The 23,285-nt window shown below is 45.4% G+C and overlaps 2 protein-coding genes across 7 annotated transcripts in view; one reads left to right on the forward strand and one right to left on the reverse strand.

Annotated features, from left to right (window-relative positions):
- Nucleotides 1-1,747: 1,747 nt before the first annotated feature.
- On the reverse strand, nt 1,748-22,224 carry LOC149318403 (uncharacterized). Of its 6 annotated transcripts, none has more exons than XR_016280028.1 (5): nt 21,580-21,682; nt 7,749-7,903; nt 6,808-6,860; nt 3,589-3,695; nt 1,748-2,029 (listed from the first exon to the last, which is right to left on the reverse strand). XR_016280028.1 is itself a non-coding variant. In XM_089509613.1 (4 exons), exons 1-4 carry the CDS (start codon nt 21,712-21,714, stop codon nt 1,947-1,949), a joined length of 375 nt encoding a protein of 124 aa, XP_089365739.1. In that variant the 5' UTR covers nt 21,715-22,224; the 3' UTR covers nt 1,748-1,946. The 6 variants fall into 6 exon arrangements, 1 of the variants encoding a protein (XP_089365739.1); XR_016280027.1 differs by lacking the exon at nt 21,580-21,682 and adding an exon at nt 20,713-21,567; XR_016280030.1 differs by lacking the exon at nt 7,749-7,903.
- The window catches only part of LOC149318404 (inactive heparanase-2-like), a 167,040-nt gene continuing 165,814 nt past the window's right edge, over nt 22,060-23,285 (forward strand). The window contains exons 1-2 of the mRNA XM_089509612.1: nt 22,060-22,373; nt 23,034-23,191. Of these exons, the coding sequence (XP_089365738.1) occupies nt 22,132-22,373; nt 23,034-23,191 (400 nt within the window). The 5' untranslated portion in view covers nt 22,060-22,131. The remainder of the gene's footprint in view (nt 22,374-23,033; nt 23,192-23,285) is intronic.

Below are 23,285 nucleotides of genomic sequence, written 5' to 3' on the forward strand. Positions count from 1 at the left end.
TTATTGTTGTTGTTTTCTTTTGGCCCTTTAAGTCTTATGCCCCAACATATTTTCTCTTATATCCACCCTGCTCTGCTGAATGAGAGGAGGGCTACCCCTACTCTCTCAAAACAAATGCGTTGAATTTTGGAACCCTTACCATTGCTTTTAGAAATGTCTTTTACTTTTTAAACAGGTGGTATAGATAAGCATCCTGCACATTACTTGTCTGAATGATCATCTACTAAGTGACATTCAAAACAGCTAAGCAGTAAAACAGAAAGTAAATCAGAAAAACCCAAAAATGTCAAAAACATAAAACTAAGGCCAATAAAATAGATCAATAAAACTGATAGAAACATCTGCCAGTTGGACAAATCATAACACATTTACAGAGACTGTAACAAGTCTGTTTATCAGTCCAAATGCCTGTCTGACTGTAAATTGTCTTTGCTTGCCAGCAGAATCTTCATATTATCATATTCTCTTTCTTCCAGATGATTACTGAAAGTTTGTTCCATTCAAAACAATAATTGTCCAAATTCTTGGCAAGCCATTAGAATTTTCTGGCTCTCCTACCTTCCAATTCAGCCTAAGGTCATTTAAGAAGCCAAAGAAACTCAGTGATGTTTACGCCCATTTAAGAAAGGGTCACTTCATGATAACTGCAAATAGCTATTGAGTCCCTGTATTGGGAGAAAGGAGGGCTATACAACAACTTATTATTAGTAGTAGTATTATAGAATTGAGATGACAGTGTAATCTTGGCCTAAGAGTGGGGAGACTAGGGCTGAATCTGCACTGCAGAAATAATCTAGTTTGACACTGCTTTAGCTGCCATAGCTCAATGCTATGGATTTCCAGAATTAGTAGTTTTGGGAAATTTTTATACTTTTCTTTCAGAGAATTCTGGTGCCACAACAAACTATAAATCCCAGAATTCCATAGCCTTCAGCCATGGCAGTTAAAGTGGTAACAAACTGCATTATTTCTGCAGTGCAGATGCCGCCCTAGATTCAAGTCCTTCCTTATCCATGAAACACCCTGGGTAATCTTAAATCACTATATTTCAGCCTAACCCTTTTCATAGGTTTGCTGTAAGGTCTGTGTTTTGCCATTAGCAACTTGAAAGAAAAATATAATGAATGAATACAAAGGTCTCAGTTCTTAGAAATGACTAGCAGAACAGTTTTGAAGGTCCTGTGCATATTATGGTTTCCATAAAGCATATCACCAAGGTTTAGCTCTCTATGCAGTGCATTCCAGCTGGGATCATGGCTGAGCTTTGAGTGTCTTTAAAATATCCGTATTTAAGCTTTAGAAACAGGGAACACTTCAGTTGTGTTAAAAATAAAGAAGCAAATGTATTAATAAAAATATATTAGGGAAGGCTGTTTTAAAATCTGAATTCTACTGTATTTTACTTGCAGAGCCTTCAGAGATGTGTGTGTGTATGCATGCGTGTGTGTGAATGTTTGAATGCATGTGTATAATCATCCTGCCTCATACAGGAGTCTTCAGAAAATGAATATAATATAGTAATAATATAGTAATAGTTTTGAAATAAAACCGTGAGGTGAGACAATAAATATAACCAGGGCTATACTGTTAGACCTCCATATTCACAGATTCTTTATCCATGGCTTCAACCACCCAGAACTTGAAAATATTTTTAAAAATATATAGATTCCAAAGAGCAAACCTTAATTTTGCCAATTTATATAAGGGACACCATTTTACGATGCCATTGTATTTAATGGGACTTGAACATCCACAGATTTTAATATCCACAAAGGCCCATCGTACAATCACAAAACAACATACTGGTTAGCAGTTCTTTTATTGATATGGATAGCAACTTCCTAGCCCACATGGCTCCAAAGATAGTATGGAAATTGTATGTGCAAAGTCTAATGATGTCTCAAAAGCTGGTCAGGGTGAGGATGACACAGGCCGAGTCCAGATTTTTAACAAATTGATGTTTGTTCCTTTATTTGGCGATCAGCATAACTCCTTCTGCATGAGCCTGGCTTCACAAGAAAAAGAAATTCTGAAAAATAATAAAAGCATATGAAAATTCACATGTTATACAGGTAACAAATCCATCTTTCCTTAATTTTTGGCTACCTTGATACAAATGGTTTTGTGTTGTTGCTGCTGTTTACTGTAGGACAAACAGAAACAGGTTCCAAAAAACCAAACATAAACTAACTCAGTACATTATTACACACAGCTTTTAAACCACAATTACACCAGGAAAGAAGTGGCTTTGGAAATACTCCTTGCATGACGATGCCTCCAACACATAGTGCCAGGTTCTTGCCCTGTCCCTTCTCATTGATCGGGGTTGGTGGGGGTAGAACGACTTCAGAATGGCCTGGCAATTGTGCAAGTCTATACTGCAGAGTTAATGGAGTTTGACACTGCTTTAACTGCTATGTCTCAATACTATGTAATTCTAGGATTTGGTTTTGTGAGGTATTTAGCCTTTTCTGTCAAAGAGCTCTGGTGCCACAACAAACTACAAATCCCATGATTCCATAGGAAGGAGCCATGACAGTTAAAATGGTGTCAACTTGCATTAATTTTGCAGTGTTGCAGCGGCCTTTGTCTCCTTGGGCAGCAATTCAGGTGTACCTTCTGTCCCAGAAGATAACAAGAAAGAAGTGTAGAATGTCTCACAGTAAATCTATGGGCTTCCATGGTTGAAGCCAAAATATTGTTAATAAAGAAATTGGTTTGTCCTGGGTCATGCATATTTCTACTTAAATTGTTCCTGGAAATGAAAGTGGGATGGGACTGTTTTTCCACGCAGTCTCCTAATATGGCCAGAATCTATCCTAGATTATTTAATATTTTTCTCACATCTTGCTGCTTACGCTAATGTCAAATACTGGCTGTGTTGTGAATGACTTTACTGACTGGTGATGACAGAAACTACAGTTCAATAATACAGAGAGTTCCATGTTGGGGAAACCTAAAGTATATTCACCAGAACACCTCTGGCTCTCTTAATCCTCAGAAGAATGCCCCCACTGGACAAACCCTGGCTTTTTCTTCAAAGAACTAGGTATTTGCAAGAGACCTAAAAGGTCTGAAGGCAACAGATCCTATTTGATCTTGGAAGCTAATCAGGGCCAGGCCTAGTTAATATTTGGATGGTGGACCACCAGAGAATGCCAGCTGCTGAAGGCTATATATCAGAGGAAGGCAATAGCAAACCACCTTTGAAAAATCCTTGCCTAAGAAAACCCTGTGAAATACATGGGAGTCACCATAAGTCAACATGTGATTTGAAGGTATGGGCACAGATGTGTGCACATGCACACTCACACAGGAGCAACCTCCAAAACCCATTGCTACTACTGTGGTTGATTTACTAATTACTATAACTGATCCTTCTGACAGCAGTTCAGTGGAAATTTTTGAAGTACAGGCAGTCATCATGACAATACCTATAACCATAGCCACACAGAGATAGTCCAAAAGTGTTGTGCCCATCCATATCAACAAATCAGTCCTAGCGGTTTTCGTTTCTACCAGTAACTAGCTTTTGATAAAGCCAATTAATCTTAATTGTCCACCCAAGAGCAAGCTACCCCTCCATACCTTGCATTGCAGCAAGAATAATACACAATGGCATACTGTAGCTCAGAAAATATCCCCAAAGCTACTTCAAGAATTCCATCCTGAAAGGGAAGTCCAGTTGAGCAGCCCTGTTGATTAAAAGAAAAGTCTCAGCATGTTGATTCTGTGAGGTCTGGTTCTACCACCTCACTTACCTATGGTTTTCTTGATTCTACTATGCACCAGAGGCATTAACAGATATAGGTTGGCATTCACTTAGGGACACTCATATGTGTAAGTCATGCTTCATATGTAGAGTCAAAAAGTCACCATAGAGCAATGGGTGTATTCTGGTAGCAGTGCAAGCATGTTCCTCTGTGCCTTTTATTTGTAAGACAGCATGTCCATCTGTACTTTGTCTTTGCAAGTTGTGTATTGTGCATTATGGTTGTGCATCCTATACTTTGCATTGTGGTTGTCCACAGTGTGTAGTGCATTACTTAATGGCACCTAACCATTGTTGTGTGTTGCACAATGTTGCTATTCTGCCATGGAAGTGGTATAATGCTGCCACAGCATACCTCTGCATGCAAGTATTTATGCTACACTAAGAGGATGTTGGGTTGAGGCTATTGTCAAGCAGTGGTGAGGCTGACAATGGCAATGCCCCTTTCCCAATGACACATTTGATGCTGGCATTGTGAACTTCCTGGGGTCACAGCATTCTCCAGTTTGCAGCAACTGCTGCCCGGCTTCTGTCAAGGAAAACAGTGTCCAGACTTCTCCAGAAAGGTCTTTTGGAACAGAGGGTTGCCCTCATTCCACTAGAGCCTTGAGAACCAGGCTCCATGCCTGCCCCACTCCCAACCAAGCAGGTCCTGCTGCAGTTAATTTAAGTTTCTTTCACTGAAGAGGCCAAGGCAAAGCTGGGATCTCTGTGAGATGCTGTGCGATCTGACGCCACCTCCCACCCTGGTCCCACCCTCCTCCCCCTGAACCCAGCCTGGCTTTCATAGAACAGAGAAAAGAAATGTGGGAAGACACTTCCTCTCCCCCTACTACGTTTTCCATTTATCTTAAAGAGACCAAAAAATAAAAAGAAAAAAAGAAGGCTCCATCAGCCTGTTTGAAACAGTATCTGAAGCAGAACTGGGCTGCGGGGGTGAGTGTCAGTTCATCAAAGGCTAGGCTGGAGACTCCACTGGGGCAGAAGCCCACAGGCCTGATGGTTACTTTATACTGTGCAGGAGTCACTTACATCATCTGCTTTCTGTAAATCTCTTTTTCCTCCACATGCAGCACTTTGCTGCCCTGCCCAGCCATGGCAGAGCACCTAGCTCTGCAGTCTCTCAATGAACGTGGACCTCCCAAGAGGACCAGACTGAGCAGGGAGGCGGGGATAATCCATGGGACAAATTATAATAAACAGACACAGATCTTGGAAAAGTGACTTGGGTGTTTGTGTGTGTGACAACTCCCAGAATGCCCTAGCTGCTGAGAAGATTATGAAAATGCAGGTCTGAAAAAATAACTTTGCCAGGTTTTGATGATTAGTAATAAAGAATCCCATCGCATGTTAAAGCTGAACAAAGTTATTACAGCATATGCTTTTGTGAACTACTGTCTTCTCTTTTCTTTTGATGAAGTGGATTTATAGTCCACAGAAGTTTATAGTATAACAAACTTTTTTATATCTTTAAAATGGCAGAGGATTGTTATTTTTGCTGCAACATGGGTACTATCCCCATGGAATTTTAAAACTAATTTTTGTACTGCAAACCTTCAGTTTCTAAGAAAGATTATGTAAACATACTGGGTACAATTCAGCCAAAGGCAAAGCACTTTTAAGCTCACTGGCTTGAGCAGGAAAATTTTAAGTATATGCTTATGGAGGAGAGCCAACGTGGTTTGAATGTTGTACTATGGAGACCAGGGTTCAAACCCACTCGGGCATGGAAACCCACTGGGTTACTCTCGGCCTCAGATGAAGGCAAACGCAAAGGCAAACCCCCTCAGAACAAATCTTGCCAAGAAATGCCTGTGATAGGTTCACTTTTGGGTCACCATAAATTGTAAAGAATTTGAAGGCAAATGACATGACTTGAATGATGGAATAGAGGGCATGCTTATTAAATGTGCAGATGACACCAAATAAGGAGGAGTAGCTAATACTCCAGTGGACAAAATGAAAAATTCAAATGAACTTAATAGACTAGAAACCTCAGCCCAAACTAACAAAATGAATTTCAGCAGGGAGAAATATACTACACTTAGACAGTAAAAATGAAATGAACAGATATAGGATGGGAGACACCTGGCTTGACAACTGTTCATGTGAAAGGGATCTAGGAGTCAGTAGACCACAACCTGAACAGTTTGGTGCAACAGCTAAAATAGCCAATTTGATTCTAGGTGGCATCAACAGGGTTATAATGTCTAGACTGATGGAAGTAATAGTGCCACTCTATTCTGCTTTGGTCAGGCTTCACCTGGAATATTGTGTCCAGTTCAGGGCACCACAATTAAAGAAGGATGTTGTCAAGTTGGAATGTGCCCAGAGGATAACTACCAAAATGGTGAAAAGTATGGAAGCTATTCCCTACGAGAGGTGGTTTAGAGAGCTGGGTATGTTTAGCCTGGAGAAGGGAAGGTTAAGAGGTGACATGATAGCCATGTTTAAATATTTGAAAGGATGTCATATTGAAGAAGGAACAAGATTGTGTTCTGCTGCACCAGAGTCTAGGAAACAGAGAAATGGTTTCAGACCACGGGAAAAGAGATTTCACCTAAACATTAGGAACAACTTCCCCATAGTAAGAGCTGTTCCACAGTGGAATCCACTTCCCTCAGAGTCTCCTTCTTTGGAGGTTTTTAAACAGAGGGTGGATGACTATCTGTCTGGTGTGCTATGAGTGTGTATTTCCAGGGATGGGACTGGATGGCCCTTGTGGTCTCTTCAAACTCTATGACTGTATGATTTTAACAACAACAGTACTTACGGATTCATGCACATCTATATGTACAACTGGAAATAAATCCCATTGGACTCAATGGGGCTCACTTCTGAGCAGACACTATAAGACCGTATTGCAACTACCTAAAAAGTGCTTAGCTCTTTCCTGGACAGTGTCTTTTCATCTGTAAATCAGTTTTGATGGAACTCTAGTTTCTTGTAGCTCCACTTATTCTTTACCCAAAGGTGTAGGATATCAAAAGGTGAAGTGAAACAACTATGATGGGATGGATGGTAACCTTACTTACCCATAATGATTTGTGTATGTGCTTCATCTTCATCAACAACCATGGCAAAAAGCCTGTTGGAAAACAAACAATTACTCTTCTGTTTTTAATTGACATTTCTCTCACACACACACACACACACACACACACAAAACAGAAATATAACATTTCCACACTTCTGAAAAGGAGATAAGTACTAAGATTTGTTAAGAACTGTTAAACAAACCCTTTTCAATGAACAAGTTTAAGGCAAAGCTACAGGATGTGGTTCAGAAGTAAATTTCAGCGACCTAAATTCACTTGTTAGTCCCAACTAGAGTAGACCCGCTGAATTAAAGTAAACTCAGTCAACATTAACATAAGATCTGTTGGTTCTATGAATCTACTCTAGTTTGGACTAACAACTCAGTGTAGGCCAGTGGGTTAAGCAAGTCCCTTTAAGGATATACAATTAATAATGCTATGATTCAGCTTTAACAGCCATAGCAACACATGCAGTTTAAGGAGATGTATTTATAATTCTCAGCCAGAGAGCTGTAGTGCCTCCCTCCCAAAATACAAACTCCAGGATTCTATAGAATGGAAGATGGCAGTTGAAGTGGAATCAAAGTGCTATAGTTGTAAAGTGAAAGGGCTCTGACAGGGCTTATTCCCAAGCAAGTTTTAATTTAAACTATCTGCTAGGGAGTAGTTTCTTTTAATTCAACGGGGGTTATTTCAAATAAACATGCATATAATTGTGATATCTATACTTAAGAACAAATCAGTGATTCAGGGTTAGGCTAAAACAAGACATCCCCCAGATTGTTCTGGACTATTTCTCTAAATATATGTTTAGGACTGCAACCTAAGGAACTGGGATTCAGAATTTATTTCATGGGGATGAAGGGCAAGAACGAGTGTTTAAATGTTAACAGCATTCAAGGGTGACCTACAGCTAACTGGAGAAGGGTTTGTTTTACCTGATCCAGTAGGTTAAGTGATTTTCATCATCCCTCCTGTATCAGGGCAAGAGAAATTTGATAAGCAAGTGCTGGACATCTCGATTTAACCAAATGGATGGTTAACCTTGCTTTGTGCATATATGCCTGGAGCTGTCAGTTGATTAACCAATCTGCTAATTAGAGACATAACAGCAACTCAGTGGAGATAACCTTTTCAGGCCATTAAAGTACTACCATTGTTTATCTCTGTGAAAAATTACACAACAATCATTGGTAGAAAAATAATGATGGATCCTTGAGTCTAGGAAGAGTTATGAGCGACAATGCACATCACCTCACCTTGGCAAAATCCAATTGCTAGTCCCAACCAATGTGTAGACCCCTTGAACCAACTGCTGGATGGGAAATTAACACTTGTATAAATGCAATGAGGTCATGGGCCTACTCGAGTTGTAAATAACAAATGACATTGCCTTCCTCTGAGGCTGAGAGCATCATGTGACTTACTCAAAATGGGTTTCATGGCTGAGCTGGGCATCCAACCCTGGTTTCTACAGCCCTCTTCTAATGCTGAAACCATTACACCACATCTACCTCCATCATTTGGATTTATGCACATTTCAAAAACAACACAGTAAGTCATTACTGTCCTTTCAAAAAGGGGCAGCATTAATTCCCCTTAAAAAAAAAAAAAATCAAACACAACAACCTACACTTCCCAGAATTCCACTGCAGTGAGCCCTGGCAGTTCAAGTGGTGTCAAACCAGATTATTTCTGCAGTGCAGACACAGCCTGGGTTAAAGGTCAGCAAAGCAGTACTGCTAGAACAAAGCGTACAAACCGAAAAGTATTTGCAGAGATGCAGCAGCATTAAGTCTCTGTTGCAACAAGAACAATAAAGGCACCATAAAGACCCGCAAGTTTTATTTGGCAGAAGCTTGCTGGAGCACCGGAGCAGGGATTTCCCCTCACAGAGCCAATCCCAACCAAAAACCCTACTCTGGAAATGGGGTTTTCCAAAAGCTTTACCATGCAGGACCTCCAAGGCTCGCCTGGTCTTGGCTCAAGGGAAGCAAGAAAAGAAGCGGACTGGGACTTCAATCAAGATAAAACAATTTTTCTTCTTCTTAAATTTGGTATCCACAGTGAGTCCTGTAACCAAACCCCATCAGATACCAAGAGCCCACTGTACTTGCCTTTGAGTCAACCTGTTTAGAGAGCAAATCCAATAACATCCAAACAATGATACCTTTTTTATTGGGCCAACCAAAATGCACAATCACATGTTGCAAGCTTTCGAAGTCACACTGGCTTCTTCAGCAGGCAAACAGACCAAAGAAGTTGATGATGTTAGTCCTAGGCCTGCATTTGGCTGTTTCTGGTTTTAGTTCAGATGGTAGGGACCGGGCTATCTGCAGGCTGGCATCTCCCCCTTTGGCCATGCTGTCACTGGTAGATTTTCAAAATCAAGGAAATTAAGTGTCCATTTGCAATTCAAAGAAGATGTTTCCTTGGAATTCAGCATGTCTCCTTCCTTTGTGAAGCCACAGGCTCCTATGTAGGTAGAGGACACTGAATTTCTCAAGAAGTCTTCATGTTTTGCATCAGGAAAGCTTTCTATTAATGTTTGATCCCAAGTATGAGAACTTTACTTTCACTCCTCCTTCTGTGTCCAAGCCTGCTTTTCTTACAGTATGTTCAGCATATAAGTTGAACAGGTTGGATGATAGGATGCTTCTCATGCTCAAAATGCTTCTTAGACATACTTCTTAGTTGTGCTCAAAATGGAGGACATTTTGGAATTCCTCCTGGACAGAGGCTGGAATGGAGTATGTGTCCTGGAAAAGGAGGACGTCTGGTCACCCTTAGCTGAAAACACTCCTAGAAATGTAATTCTTGCTTCTCAGTGCTGCTCCAAATGGACAGAAGGCTGAAAGGGAAGATATGTCCTGGAAAAGGAGGACGCCTGGTCACCCTGACACTCCCCACTCCCCCATCCCACCTTCAGATCACTTGGGCTCCCACAATTTATAGCTCCGCTTTTCTCTGCAACCAAAGTGGCACGTTCTCAAGTTCTGCAACCAAGTTCTCAAGTTCTTGAGAAATTCAGTGTCCTCTACCTACATAGGAGCCTGTGGCTTCTCAAAGGAAGGAGACATGCTGGATTCCAAGGAAATATCTTCTTTAAATTACTAATGGACATTAAATTTCCTTGACTTTGAAAATCTACCAGTGACCCACTAGCACCAAAAAAGTGGGAGGTGCCAGCCTGGCAGATAGCCTTCCTTACCATCTGAACTAAGACCAAAAACAGAAAATGCAAGCCTATGACTAACATCTTCAATTTCTTTCTCCTGTTTGCCTGATGAGGAAGCCAGTGTGACTTCGAAAGCTTGCAACTGTAATTGTGCATTTTGGTTGGTCCCATAAAGGTATCATTGTTTGGATGTTATTCAAGTGGCAGGGCTTTCTGCCGCCAGGGGGCGCTCAATGCGCGGCTGCCCCGCTCTCAATCGCTTTAGAAGAGGAAGGTGAACCCCGAAAGCACAAGCTCTATGCAGGGCGCCCCCTGCTGGCTCCTCCTCTTGTCACAATCTCTAACTCCTTGCAGTGATGCCCAAACTCTGGCCTTTTGGGCTTTGACTCCCAGAAACCCAAACCATTGGCCAAGATAGATGAGGCTTCTGGGAGCTGAAGTCCAAAACATCCAAAAGACCACAGTTTGAGAGAATTGTGGCCTTAAGGAATAGAGCAGAAGAGGGGGGCAAAGTGGAGAGAAGAGGAGAGGGGCTTGTAGCCTCACAAAAGAATTGAGACAAACTGGATCGCAATGCTTTATGTCTTTCTATTGGGATTTAAAGTTTATTTCCTGGACTGGATCTCCCAGTAGCCACATGGCCAGGAGGAGATCCAGTCCACCTGCATGAATGCCTTTCCATCCCATCAACTCTGGACAAACAACCACAACATCTTGACCAAATGCAGGGCTATGACTAACATAATAATAACAATAATAAAAACCCTTAGGAATAAACTCTTCTAGAATATGGTCACATAGCCCCCCAAACCCATAAAAAACTATGGATGCTGGCCAGGAAAGCCTTCAACTTCACATTAAAAACCCTTTCTTTCTCCTATATGATTTTTAACATCTTTGTCTGAAGAAGGAGCCAGGGGAGCTTTGTATTTGTATACTGTGCATTTTTGGTTAGTCCAATAAAGGGATCGTGGTTTTGTTACTTTGCTTAGTACATAGAGAGATCTTGATGTAGCACCTTTGAGACTAACTGAAAGAAAGATATTAGCAGCATGAGCTTTCGTAGACTTCAGTCTAGTTCCTCTGATGCATTTGGTGGAGTGGAAGCCAGGTACAGACACACACACACACATGCACCATTGGTATGTGGGCTCCTCTTTCTTGAATGGTTGTACAGAAGAGAGACTTGCTTGTTATCTGTTGAAATTTCAATCTTATACAACCATGAAAGGGACAGGTATCCTGAAAGGGACAGGTATCCTCTCCAGTTTTCAGCCTGGCAACCCTATTATTATTATTATTATTATTATTATTATTATTTTCTTATATGTTGCCTTTCTCCCAATATATGGACTCAAGGCAGCGAACAAGTATAATATAAAGTGCAATATAAAGTATTATACATAATAAGTATAAAGTATAAGTGAATAAGAGAAGGTTAAGAGGTGATATGATAGCCCTGTTTAAATATGTGAAGGGATGTCATGTTGAGGAGGGAGCAAGCTTGTTTTCTGCTGCTCCAGAGAACAGGACCCGGAACAATGGATGTAAGGTACAGGAAAAGAGATTCCACCTCAACATTAGGAGAACGTCCTGACAGTAAGGGCTGTCCGACAGTGGAACAAACTCCCTCAAAGAGTTCTGGCATCTTTTCCTTTAGAGTTCTTTAAACAGAGGCTGCATGGCCATCTGTTGGGGATGCTTTGATTGAGAGTTCCTGCATGGCGGAATGGGGTTGGACTGGATGGCCCTTGGGGTTCTTCCAACTCTATGATTCTATGATTCTATGTACTATCCCCAGCCAATCCCCCGGTTGGGAGTCCATAAAAATCCCAAGGAGACCCTAACATAGGAATTTAGTGCTGGACTAAGACTCTGGAGACCGGGGTTCGTTTCATGAAACCCACTGGGTAACTTTAGATAAGTCACACTCTCTTAGCCTCAGGGGAAGGCCATGGCAAACATATCCTCTGAAAACCCCATGATAGGGTCGCCATAAGTCGGAAATGATTTGAAGGCACACAACAACAACAACAACAACAACAACAACAACAACAACAAAACCTGCAAGGCAAGTAGGTCTGTACCTAAGGCACAACTCCTTAGGTCGAATTTAGAATCCAGAACCCATTGCTCTTCTTGCTATGCCAACAACCAGGAGCAGAAGCCATTCTCTTCTTGCTATGCCAAGAACCAGGAGCAGAACCCATGTTCTTCTTGCTATGCCAAGAACCAGGAACACAACCCATGCTTTTCCTGCTATGCCAAGAACCAGGAGCAGAAGCCATGCTCTTCTTGCTATGCCAAGAACCAGGAACACAACCCATGCTTTTCCTGCTATGCCAAGAACCAGGAGCAGAAGCCATGCTCTTCTTGCTATGCCAAGAACCAGGAACACAGCCCATGCTCTTCTTGCTATGCCAAGAACCAGGAGCAGAACCCATGCTCTTCTTGCTATGCCAAGAACCAGGAGCAGAACCCATGCTCCTCTTGCTATGCCAAGAACCAGGAACACAACCCATGCTTTTCCTGCTATGCCAAGAACCAGGAACACAACCCATGCTTTTCCTGCTATGCCAAGAACCAGGAGGCCTCTGCCCTATTTGCCAAGTATCCAAAAATTAAATGTTGCCAGAGCTGGAAAAAGTTATATTTGTAGGGCTACAGCTGGCAGAGGTAGTCTTAGAACTGTAGTCTATGAAGGAACTTTCCCCAAGCATCGACTTTTCCCGGATAGGAATTAAATGAATTCACCCAGCAAGTGTGGCCACTGTTGGGGGAAGTCTGTGAATTATAATTCAAACAGTAAGCTTTCTAAGTTCTGAAAAGCCTAACGGACTTTGCCACAGTAATCAATATATACATATATATTTATATTCATAAAATTGCATATGGAACTATTCCCGACTCACTTTGCTTAAGTCAAGTTTTACGTTATTGCAATACCGGAGTCTATCATTGCTGGGGGTTACATCATGACTGTCCAGTTCACAGTTTGTAAAAAGTGTGTGTGTGTGAACTATATGGCCTTGGAGCATGTGTTATCAGTTAACGAAATATAAAAAAATAAGGAATTATATTTTTCAAAGTCTAAATCACAAACTCTGGGGAGCAGGTTGCTGGGGAGGTTCTCAAAAAGGGTGCAAAACTGAGGAATAATTTAAATAAACTTCAGTATATTTAGAAATCCGAATTTGGTCCTTCCCTCTGCCCTCCCCTACTGTCAAGAAATGGGGATAAAATAGGATCTGTCAATACTTAAAGACGTCCCAATCCGGTTACATATATAGTAAACGTGGAAATTAGAACTAAAGTTGTCTTGCTGGCTACAACTCCCCAAATTCCCCTACCTGGGGAATTCTGGGAGTTGAAGTCTTTAAATATTACTTTGAAAACCAGGAAGCAAAAACAAAGTTTCTGGGAAGGTCCTAAAAAGGCATTTATATTTCCTTAACGGGGGTGTCCTTATGGGGGAAAAGAGGGTGTATTGTCCTTCCCATAGGAATTCTGCCCTCCGAAATGAAATCTTCCTTTAATTCCCAAATGCCTAGTGCTGCAGTATCTTAAAACTTCACTTAACATTTTTGAAATAATAAGGAAAAGGAGGGGAGGCAAAGTTAACAAGGGAAATGCCAACAAAGCAAATGTAAGAGTTCTAGGTATGAAGATTTGCGGTGCTAGAAATTTGGAGACTGTAAGAAAATTTCTTTGTCGGAAAGAACTCATATTTGAGGGGAAACCTTAAACCTGGTATGGACAGATCTTTTTCTTCTGCTCCAAGCTGCAAATAATAGATAGATAGATAGATAGATAGATAGATAGATAGACAGACAGACAGACAGACGATAGATAGATAGATAGACAGACAGACAGACAGACAGACAGACAGACAGGGCTGGGTAGGCAAGAACAGTCAGTTAAGCAGGATTTCTTAAAGAATTTCTATTAATGCCATTACGAAATTAAGAAAGGGAGCGACAAGATATCAAATAGTTTAAGGCAGAATATATCATTTAACGCTACAGATTCTAAGGCCAATGAGGCTGCAATTCTATTCTCTTTCTTTCTGGGGAGGATGTCCCATTGAAATGAATGGAGCTTTCTTCCAAATAGGATCCAGTAGTGATGAAGGAGGCGACTCGCTATTGATGCATGCAATGGGATTCAGTTTTGGGGGGAGGCGGTTGGGGGAATATCAGTTCTCTAAAGCATCACAGGCTGCACCCACACTGTAGAAATAATCCGGTTTGGCACCGCTTTCACTGGCCTGGCTCAATGCTATGGAATTATGGGAACTGTAGTTTGTACTGTATCGGGACGAAATGCTTGGCTTAAAAGGTTAGTGGTCAATGGTCATGCTAACTGGGGGCTTCCAGGAGTTGTAGTCCAACTTCAGAAAATAACTTTCCCGAGTTGGGGCTGAATAACCCCCGCACGCAATGACACACAACAACAACAGCATTTGTTTTTGTTTATGTGCCTTCCTTTGTTTATGTTTATGTGCCTTCAAGTTCTCCTGTCGACCCTATGGATTTCCAAGGGTTTTCTCGCGCAAGGAATACTCAGAAGTAGTCTCGCCAGTTCCTTCCTACCGAACTGGGTCTTCCTCGGAGGTCTCCATCCAAGTACTAACCAGGGCTGACCCTGCTTAGCTTCCAAGATCGGAGGGGATCTGGAGCCTTTAGGGTGTTTACCCGCCCTTTAAAAAAGTGAGGAAAAGCACAGAAGAAGCCGGCGGCGGCACCAGCACCGCTTACTTTCGAGGAAGGGAAGAATCGCCAGAGGTGCCCCAACAAACTACCATTTCCAGAATTCCATAACATTGAACTATGAAAGTTAAAGCGGGATCAAACTGGATGATTTCTGCAGTGCGGATCTACTCTAAAATTCGAGCGCCGCCGTGCTGTTATGCGACTCCAAAGCCCCGTTTCACCCCTCTCTACTTTCCCATTTATTTAATTTTGAAACGATATCAAGAAACGTGGTGGGAATCAATAAAGAGAAAACCAACCAACTCTTGGTCCAACGAGGTTTTTTAATTACCGGCAGAAAAGAGGACAATGATCTAAAACACACCTCATAAATGATCCGGTTTGAGACCGCTTTAACTGCCCTGGCTCACTTCTAGGAAAATCCTGGGAATTGTAGTTTGAGCTCTCTGACAGAGAAGGCTAAAAGTCTCACAAAATGACACTTTCCAGGATTCCCTAGCATTTAAAGCGGTCTCAGACTGGATTATTTCTGCAGTGTGTTTTGGATCAGTTTTGGCTGCGATGGAAATCACAAAACCACATCGGAACTCTTGTCATTAACTCCCCTTTCCCCGCAGATCTCCCGCACAAGGGCTCCCAAATCATATGAAAAGTTGAAAGGAACGAAAACGACCCTTTCCGACAAAGAAAAGGTGGCTAACCGAAAGGGCAATTTCTTTCTCCCTCCCCTCTTTCTAATGCACACCTAATAATAATCCATCAGGCAAACGGGGCCTTTCATAGAAGGGCGATTTTTATGTCCTGTCAGGCCCTTTAATGTAAAGAAACGCCCAGGAGGGAAGAAATCATCCTCCAATATGAGCTACCAGAGTCAATGCATCTAAGGGTCAGAGTCTTCCAGACCCAGAGGCTGCAACTAGCAGCGGAGAAGAGACCGAGGGTCCCCAATCGCCCTCCCTTAAAGCTTCCTGGCATGTTTGGGTCTGGACACTGTCAAAGACAGACTACTGGGATAGATGACCCCGGCGGGCTACTGTTGGGAGGTTTTCAAAGCAAGGTCTGCTTGAGCATAAATACTCCTGAAAGGGGAGGGATGGGAGAATCTCTCCCTCTTCTTTTATTTTCTTCCAACTCTCCCCCCTCCCCAGTCCTGAAGGCCTAATATTTTATCCAGGTTATATCAGGGAAGCATGTCAAAGGCCGTTCTTTAGTTGACAGGCTGCATCTTCACTGTGGAAACAATACGATTTGGCACCGCTTTAACTACCACGGCTCCCTGCTGTGGAATTCTGGGAATTGTAGATTGTTGCGGCGCTTACAATTCCCAGAATTCCACAGCATGGAGCCGTGGCAGTTAAAGCGGTGCCAAATCGAATTGTTTCCACAGTGAAGATGCAGCCTTTGCTGCTCTAGTAAGTACTAACACCTATTGTCCTCATTTCTTTTTCCTTCCAAATCCAACCGGCATTTGATTGCATCCAGGGTTTCCACACAGACATTACAAGCGGTGTAAGAATCTGCTCCCGAATTTCGATCATTTGAAAATCCAGAGAAGAAGAAGAGGAGGAGGAAAAAGAGGAAAAAGAAGAAGAGGAGGAAGAAGAGGAGGAGGAGGAGGAGGAGGAAGAAGAAGAGGAGGAGGAAAAAGAGGAAAAAGAAGAAGAGGAGGAGGAGGAGGTAGTAGCAGTAGTAACTATCATCCCTAAAAAAGCTGAGTTTGGTCAGGATCTTGTGAGTGGGAGAAACGGTTGCTCAAAATCCATCAAAGGCCCGATCTGATCCTCCCTTACTTGAGAGTAACCCTCCCCAAAAGTCAATAGTAAGATAGGGGCGGGATCGAAGGGCTGAGATCCGACACCCATGGAGAGATTTCATGAGCATCCAAGCACTCGGTGGGTCTCCAGGCTTTGGGTCGGAGAAGTGCCCTGGGGTCAGGGGTGGCCAGATGTCTTCCTCACAGCCAAGGAGGACCAAGCACCGCAAAATGTGGGGCCTTCAAGAAAATAATGTAAGACGTGACCAAAGCAAAGCTAAACACACTCCTGTAACTATAAATGCATGCTCCAAATGGAGGGCATTCTGAAATCTCTCCTGGACAAGAGGCTGACCTGTAGGATGGGTTCTGGAAAAGGAGGACGCCTGGTCACCCTGCCTTGGGTGGTTCTACTAAAACACCAAAGGGTAGGTCAAAGCCGGAGTGTCGCTTTCATTGGTTAAGGTTCAGAGGAATGGCGGAGCTAAAAGCAGGACTTGGAAAAAAGTTCCTTTTTGGGGTGACTGTCTGCCTGCTGCAGGATAAGGTTCCCAGCTAAAAGGAGAAGAAGAAGAGAGAAGGAAAGAAAGAAAGAAAGAAAGAAAGAAAGAAAGTGGTTTTTTAAGATGCTCTCTTTTATAGGCCATGCAAGCCAGAGGGAGAAGGAGACAAATATATTTGCTTCTGGTCGAAGGAAGATCCACCTTCCTAGAACTGAAATGCATCACCAAACGCATCTGAGGAAGCAGACTGAAGTCTACAAAAGCTCATGCTGCCAACTTCTTTCCTTCAGTTAGTCTCAAAGGGGCTACAAGATCTCTCTCTACATACTTCCTAGAACTGATGGTTCTTGTCATGTCGTGCCCCCGCAACACTGGAAAAATGCTCTTAATCCAGTTCAAATAGGGCAAATCCGGAGGGTTGTAGCAAGCAAGCGCAGGGCCACTGCCAGCTGGTACTGAGCCAGAAGAAGATGTAGGATCACCCCCTCCATCCATTTAACAATTAAGGCAAGATGACCAGAGGTCCTCCTGTCCCAGGACATGTCCTCCCTTTCTGCCTTCTGTCCAGGAGGAATTCTAAAATGTCTTCCATTTTGAGCAGGGATTTATATTTATGCGAGTGTTTTGAGCTTTTATAAAGTCCTACATTTTCTTGAATGTTACATTTTGCGGTGCTGTGTCCTCCTTGGCAGTGAGGACATCTGGCCACCCTATCTGATAGACACTCTCTACCTGCTGAAATATCAACATTTATTCTGTTTTTTCCACACTGTGCAGACCCTCAGGCCACCATTTCCATAGCTCTGGGCCCTAGAGATCCTGTCCCCCGAACTACTACCATCTCAGCCTAGCCAAGTCCTTCCTAAATGAGCTATTTGCCTGGAGTTTTGGGCCCCTCGGAGGGAAATGGCCCTGCTTTCCCTTGAGTTGTTTCCCAACTCCATTCCCTCCAGGAACCTTTGGCAGTCCTCCGCCAATCCGTGCCTATTTACTGGGAAGTAAGAAAGCGCAAAGGCAGGCTTACTGTTGAACACAAAGAAAACAAAAATAATGACTACGGAGAACCTACACAAATTCAACCTAGAAAAAGAGGGAACAGAAATAGTAAAAGAGTTCTCATATCTGGGATCAAACATTGATCAGAATGAGGACTGCAGCCAGGAAATCAGAAGATTAAGAATGGAAAGGGTGGCTATGAAAGAGCTAAAAAAGATCCTAAAATGCAATGATATACAACTGAACACCAAAGTGAGAATCATACAAGCCATTGTATTCCCTATAATCATGTAGGGATTTGAGAGCTGGACTGTGAAGAAAGAAGATATGAAGAAAATCCGTTCATTTGAGATGTGGTGCTGGAGAAGAGTGCTGAGGATCCGGTGGACAGCCAAAAAGACAAACAAATGGGTCCTAGAACAGATCAGGCCAGAAATCTCCCTGGAAGCCAAGATGGCAAAACTGAGGCTGTCCTACTTTGGCCACATCCTGAGAAGGCATGATTAATTGGAAAAAACAATAATGCTGGGAAAGGTGGAGGGATGCAGAAAGACAGGAAGGTCATAAGATAGATGGAGGGACTCTACTAGGAAGGTCAAGGGTATATGTTAACAAGAACTAAGCAGAGCAGTGGAGGACGGGGGTCTTGGAGATGTCTCATCCACAGGGTCTCCATGGGTCGAGATCAATTCGAGGGCAGTTAACAACAAATATACATACACCCTCAATGAGATTTCTTCCCAAGCAAATGCGCACAGGCATGCAGCCCAATTGCAACCGCCCTGCATATGTTCCCTCAAAGCAGGGTGGTTTGAATGCTGGAGGAGACCAGGGTTCAAATCCCCCCTCAGCCATGGCAACCCACTGGGTGATCTTGAGCAAGTCACACTCTTTCTCCAAACCTATTCTAAAAGGTTTTCTTGATAAGGTTTGTCCAGAGTGGGGTTACTCTTCTCTTCCTCTGAGGCCCTAGAGTAGACCAATGGCAAATCTCCTCTCCATAAATACTACCATCGTGGTTTGAGTGCTGGACTAAGATCCGGGGAGACCAGGGTTCAAATCCCTGCTCAGCCATGGAGACTCACTGGATGACCTTGCGATAAATCACGTCCTCTCGATCTCAGAGGAAGACAATAGTAACAAACTTGTGCAATTGGAAAGCACTGAAGACTCACAGCAACAAATTTGGGATGGAAAGGAATGAATTCCACCCACTTTATGTTTGAGCTTTGGGGGTTGCTGCAAACCCCCACGATGGTCAAAAGTAGAGTAAAATCTTCTAGGCCCACATCACTGGAGGACTTTATCGCCATCCATTCAGCGTGGACTACGACTCTGGAGACCAGGTTTGATTCCCAGCTTGGCTACTAGACCCCCTGGGTGACCTTGGGCAAGTCATGCTCTCTCAGCCTCAGGGGAAGGCAAGGACAGACATCTTCTGAACAAATCTTGCCAAGAAAACTCTATGATGGGGTCTCTTTAGGGTCTCCATGAGCCGGATTTTGACTTGAAGGCACCCAACAACAACAGCAATTCTTCAGGGGAGAACTGAAGACCTGTCTTTATGATGCTTTTCCCTACGCATATCTTCTATACAAAATCTATTATACTCTGGGTTGAAAGCAAAATCTCCCTGCAAAGGGCTTAAATGTGGAGAGACGGCCGAGGGAAAGAAGCCAAAAAACGGAGCCATAGAGCAGAGAATCAGAGGCCTGTTACAGACTGCCAAAATAAAGCTGCTTCGGGTCTCTTTGGAGGCATGCTATTTAAATGATGCATGGGTCCTAAGAGTCCGGAGGTCACGCCAAAGCCACACTCCATTCCTAAGCACCGGAGTGCAGCTTTGGTGCAGCTTCCGGATTCTTAGGATGCATGCATCATTTAAATAGCATACCTCCAAAGAGACCCGAAGCAGCTTTATTTTGGCAGTCTGTAACAGGTCAGAGAATCCTTGTGTTGGAAGAACCCCAAGGGCCATCCAGTCCAACCCCTTGCCATGCAGGAACTCACAATCAAAGCACCCCCTGTGACAGATGGCCACCCAGCCTTTGTTTAAAGACCTCCAAAGAAGGAGACTCCAGCACTTTCCAAGAAAGTATATTCTACCTTCAAACAGCTCTTACTGGCAGGAGGTGCCTCCTAATGTTGAGGTGGAATGTCTTTTCCTGGAGCTTGCATCCATTGCTCCTTGTTCTAGTCTCTGGAGCAGCAGAAAACAAGCTTGCTCCCTCCTCAATATGACATCCCTTCAAATATTTAAACAGGGCTATCACAACCTCTTAACCTCCTCTTCTCCAGGCTAAGCATACCCGGCTCCCTAAAAGCCTCTTCATAAGGCATGATTCAAAGCTATAGTCTGTAGAATCGGTAGGTAGAGAGATCTTGTAGCACCTTTGAGACCAACTGAAAGAAAGAAATTGGCAGCATGAACTTTCAAATGGTTTTCAGACCCTCAGATGAAAGTTTTTCATGCTTTTCAAACCCTCGCATTGCCAGTTCCTGCTATGACAATGAAACTTTGGGGAAGACCACAATCTCTCGGCCTGAAAGCACTTTGTCGGGTGTCTGTATCCTCCTGCTAAAGTCCTATTCTCTGGAGCAGCAGAAAACAAGCTCGCTTCCAGCCTCACTCCCTTCAACTATTTAAACCGGGAACCCCAAGAAAAAAGGAGCCTTTCCCCCTCGATTCCCCAGGAGACGGACTTTACCGTCCGTCGAACAAAAGCAACCTTTCCCGGCCGCGGGATCGGAGGGACTCACCGGCGGCCATGGCTGGAAGAAAGGCCCCGAGGAGCCTCCCCGCATGCCCTGAAGAAGGAAGAAGGGAAGGGGAGACGTCTTCTCCGCGGGGCCCCGGCGCTGCTCCTGCTCCGCGGTTGAGCCTCTTCGGGTCGCCGTCGCGGGTCTTGGCCGGGAAAGGCGCCCCGATGGCGGCGGAGCTTCTCTTCTGGTCCTGGGTTGTCTAGGTGCTCACACTGCTGTGTGTTTGTGTTTGTTTGAGGCCAGAAAGGGGTGCGGGAAAGAATGGCACTGCGGATACAATCCGGTTTGATACCGCTTGAACTGCCGCCGCTTCTTCCTTCCTTCCCGTCCTTCTTTCCTTCCTCCCTCCTTTCCAGTCTTCCTTCTTTCCTTCGTTTATCCCTCCCTCCCTGCTTCCCTTCTTTCCTTTCCTTCCTCTGGTGCTGCAACAAGAGACCATTCCCAGAATTCCATAGCCTGGAGAGGCGGCAGTTCAAGCGGCATCAAACCAGATTATTTCCTCAATGCGGATGCAAAGTAAGGTCCAAAGCACACTGCCGAAATAATCCAGTTTGAGACCTTGAGCCTTCTCCGTCCAAGAGGCGCTCTCTACTGGTGTCACAATAAAACTACAACTCCCAGGATTCCCTAGCACCGAGCCAGGACAGTGAAAGAGGTCTCAAGACTGGACTCTTTCTGCAGTGTGTTCTGGACCAGTGCGAACTCTGCGAACCGAGGTCCGGAACACGCGGCCGAAATAATCCAGTTCGAGACCGCTTTCACTGCCCTGGCTCAGTGCTAGGGGATCCTGGGAGTTGTAGTTTCCTGAGGCCCTAGAGCTCTCCGACAGAGAAGGCTCAATAGTCAATAAAATTGTTTCCTCGCCTTCAGCCAGGGCAGTCGAAGCGGTCTCGACCCGGATGGTTTCCGCGGTGTGTCTTGTCTCCTCTGCGAAGCCTCCTCTCCACCTTTTGGAGCCGAGAACAAGCAGCTTACCTCCGGGGGGCGTCTCCCCTCCATGAAGCGGGGACGGGAGGCCTCTCTCCGGCGAGGAAGGGAGCAGGGCTTCTCCTCTCCCCCAGCCTCCCATCACAGCCTCTCCCTCGAGGGCGGCGATGATGGGGAACCCTTGGGGCAGCTCCCCTTTCCCTCGGGGCCGGGAATGAGAGCCCTGTCCGTCGGCCCCGCTGCTCTTCCAGGGGCGGCGCTGGCGCACAGGCGGCCTCTTGGCCGGGGCCCCGGGGAAGGCTGGCCAGGGGCGGGGGCTCCCCTCCTCCTCCTCCTCCTCCTCCCCCCAAACACCCAAACCTCGGGGGGGAGGGAGGGGGGGGAGAGGGAGGGAGGGAGGGGAAGAAAAGGCCGCGCGGCCCGGGCCGAAGCCCACTCCGGACGGAGGCTGCCTCTGCGCTGGCGGCGGGACTGCCTCCTCGGCCCAGCATGCCCAGCCCCGGCGGCGCCTGGCCCTCTCCCGGCTCCTGGGCCCTCTTCTGGGCCCTGCTGGCCTCCCCTGCCCAGGCCCAGGCCCAGGCCGGCAGCGGACCCCGGGGAGCCCCGCCGGGAAGGACCCTGCTCCTCCTCGACGTCGGCAGCCGCAGCCCCCGCCGCGTCACCAGCCCCAGCTTCCTCTCCCTCCAGATCGACCCCTCCGTCCTCCACGACGGCTGGCTCGACTTCCTCAGGTCAGCAGCCTCAGCAGCAGCCCCTCTGGCTCTGGGGCCCTCGGGACGCCCTGGCTCCAGGCCAAGGCATTCTGGGAAGGGGAGGTGGGGGGGCAGAGGGACCAGACCAGGTCATTCCCGCAGTCTGGACACAGCCTGAGTCCTCCGAGGCCCAGCATCCTCCCCCGGACGGGCCACGACGGCGCCACCCCTCCCCGGCTCCGGCCTCTCCATCTCCATCTCCAGAGCCCTGGCGGGACTTCCAGAGCTCCGCTCCCGCCCCCAACCAGCCCCTGGCCCACTTTGGGGGGCCTCTCCCGGAACAGCCCCCAGCCCAGATGGCGGCCCCTCGGGGGGGGGAAGGGCTTGGCTGGCCAGGCCGCCGCCCTCGCTACCTGCCTGCCTGCCTTCCCTTCTTCCTTCCCTTCTTTTCCCTCCCTCCCTTCCTTCCTTCCTTCCTTCCTCCTTCCCTCCTTCTTCCCTTCCTTCCCTCCCTCCCTTCCTCCCTCCCTCCCTTCCTTCCTTCCTTCCTTCCTCCTTCCCTCCTTCTTCCCTTCCTTCCCTCCCTCCCTCCCTCCCTCCCTCCCTTCCTTCCTTCCTTCCTTCCTTCCTTCCTTCCTTCCTTCCTTCCTTCTTCCCTCCCTCCCTGCCTTGACTCTCTCTCTCTCTCTTTCGGTCCAGTTCCCGGCGTCTGGTGACTTTGGCCCGGGGCCTGGCGCCCGCCTTCCTCCGCTTCGCGGGCAAAAGGACGGACTTCTTGCAGTTCCAGAACGTGAAGAACCCGGCCAAGACCCGCGGAGGACCCGGCCCCGACTACTACCTCAAGAACTACGAGGACGGTGAGCCACAGGGACCCAGCCAGGGACAGCGCAGCATCTCGGCTGCATCCGCACTGCGGATATAAGAACCCGGTTTGACACCACTTTTAACTTG

The sequence above is a fragment of the Sceloporus occidentalis genome, unplaced genomic scaffold (assembly GCF_023333645.1).
Source record: "Sceloporus occidentalis isolate IW3139 unplaced genomic scaffold, rSceOcc1.0.p SCAF_2, whole genome shotgun sequence".
Classification (NCBI taxonomy): Eukaryota; Metazoa; Chordata; class Lepidosauria; order Squamata; family Phrynosomatidae; genus Sceloporus; species Sceloporus occidentalis.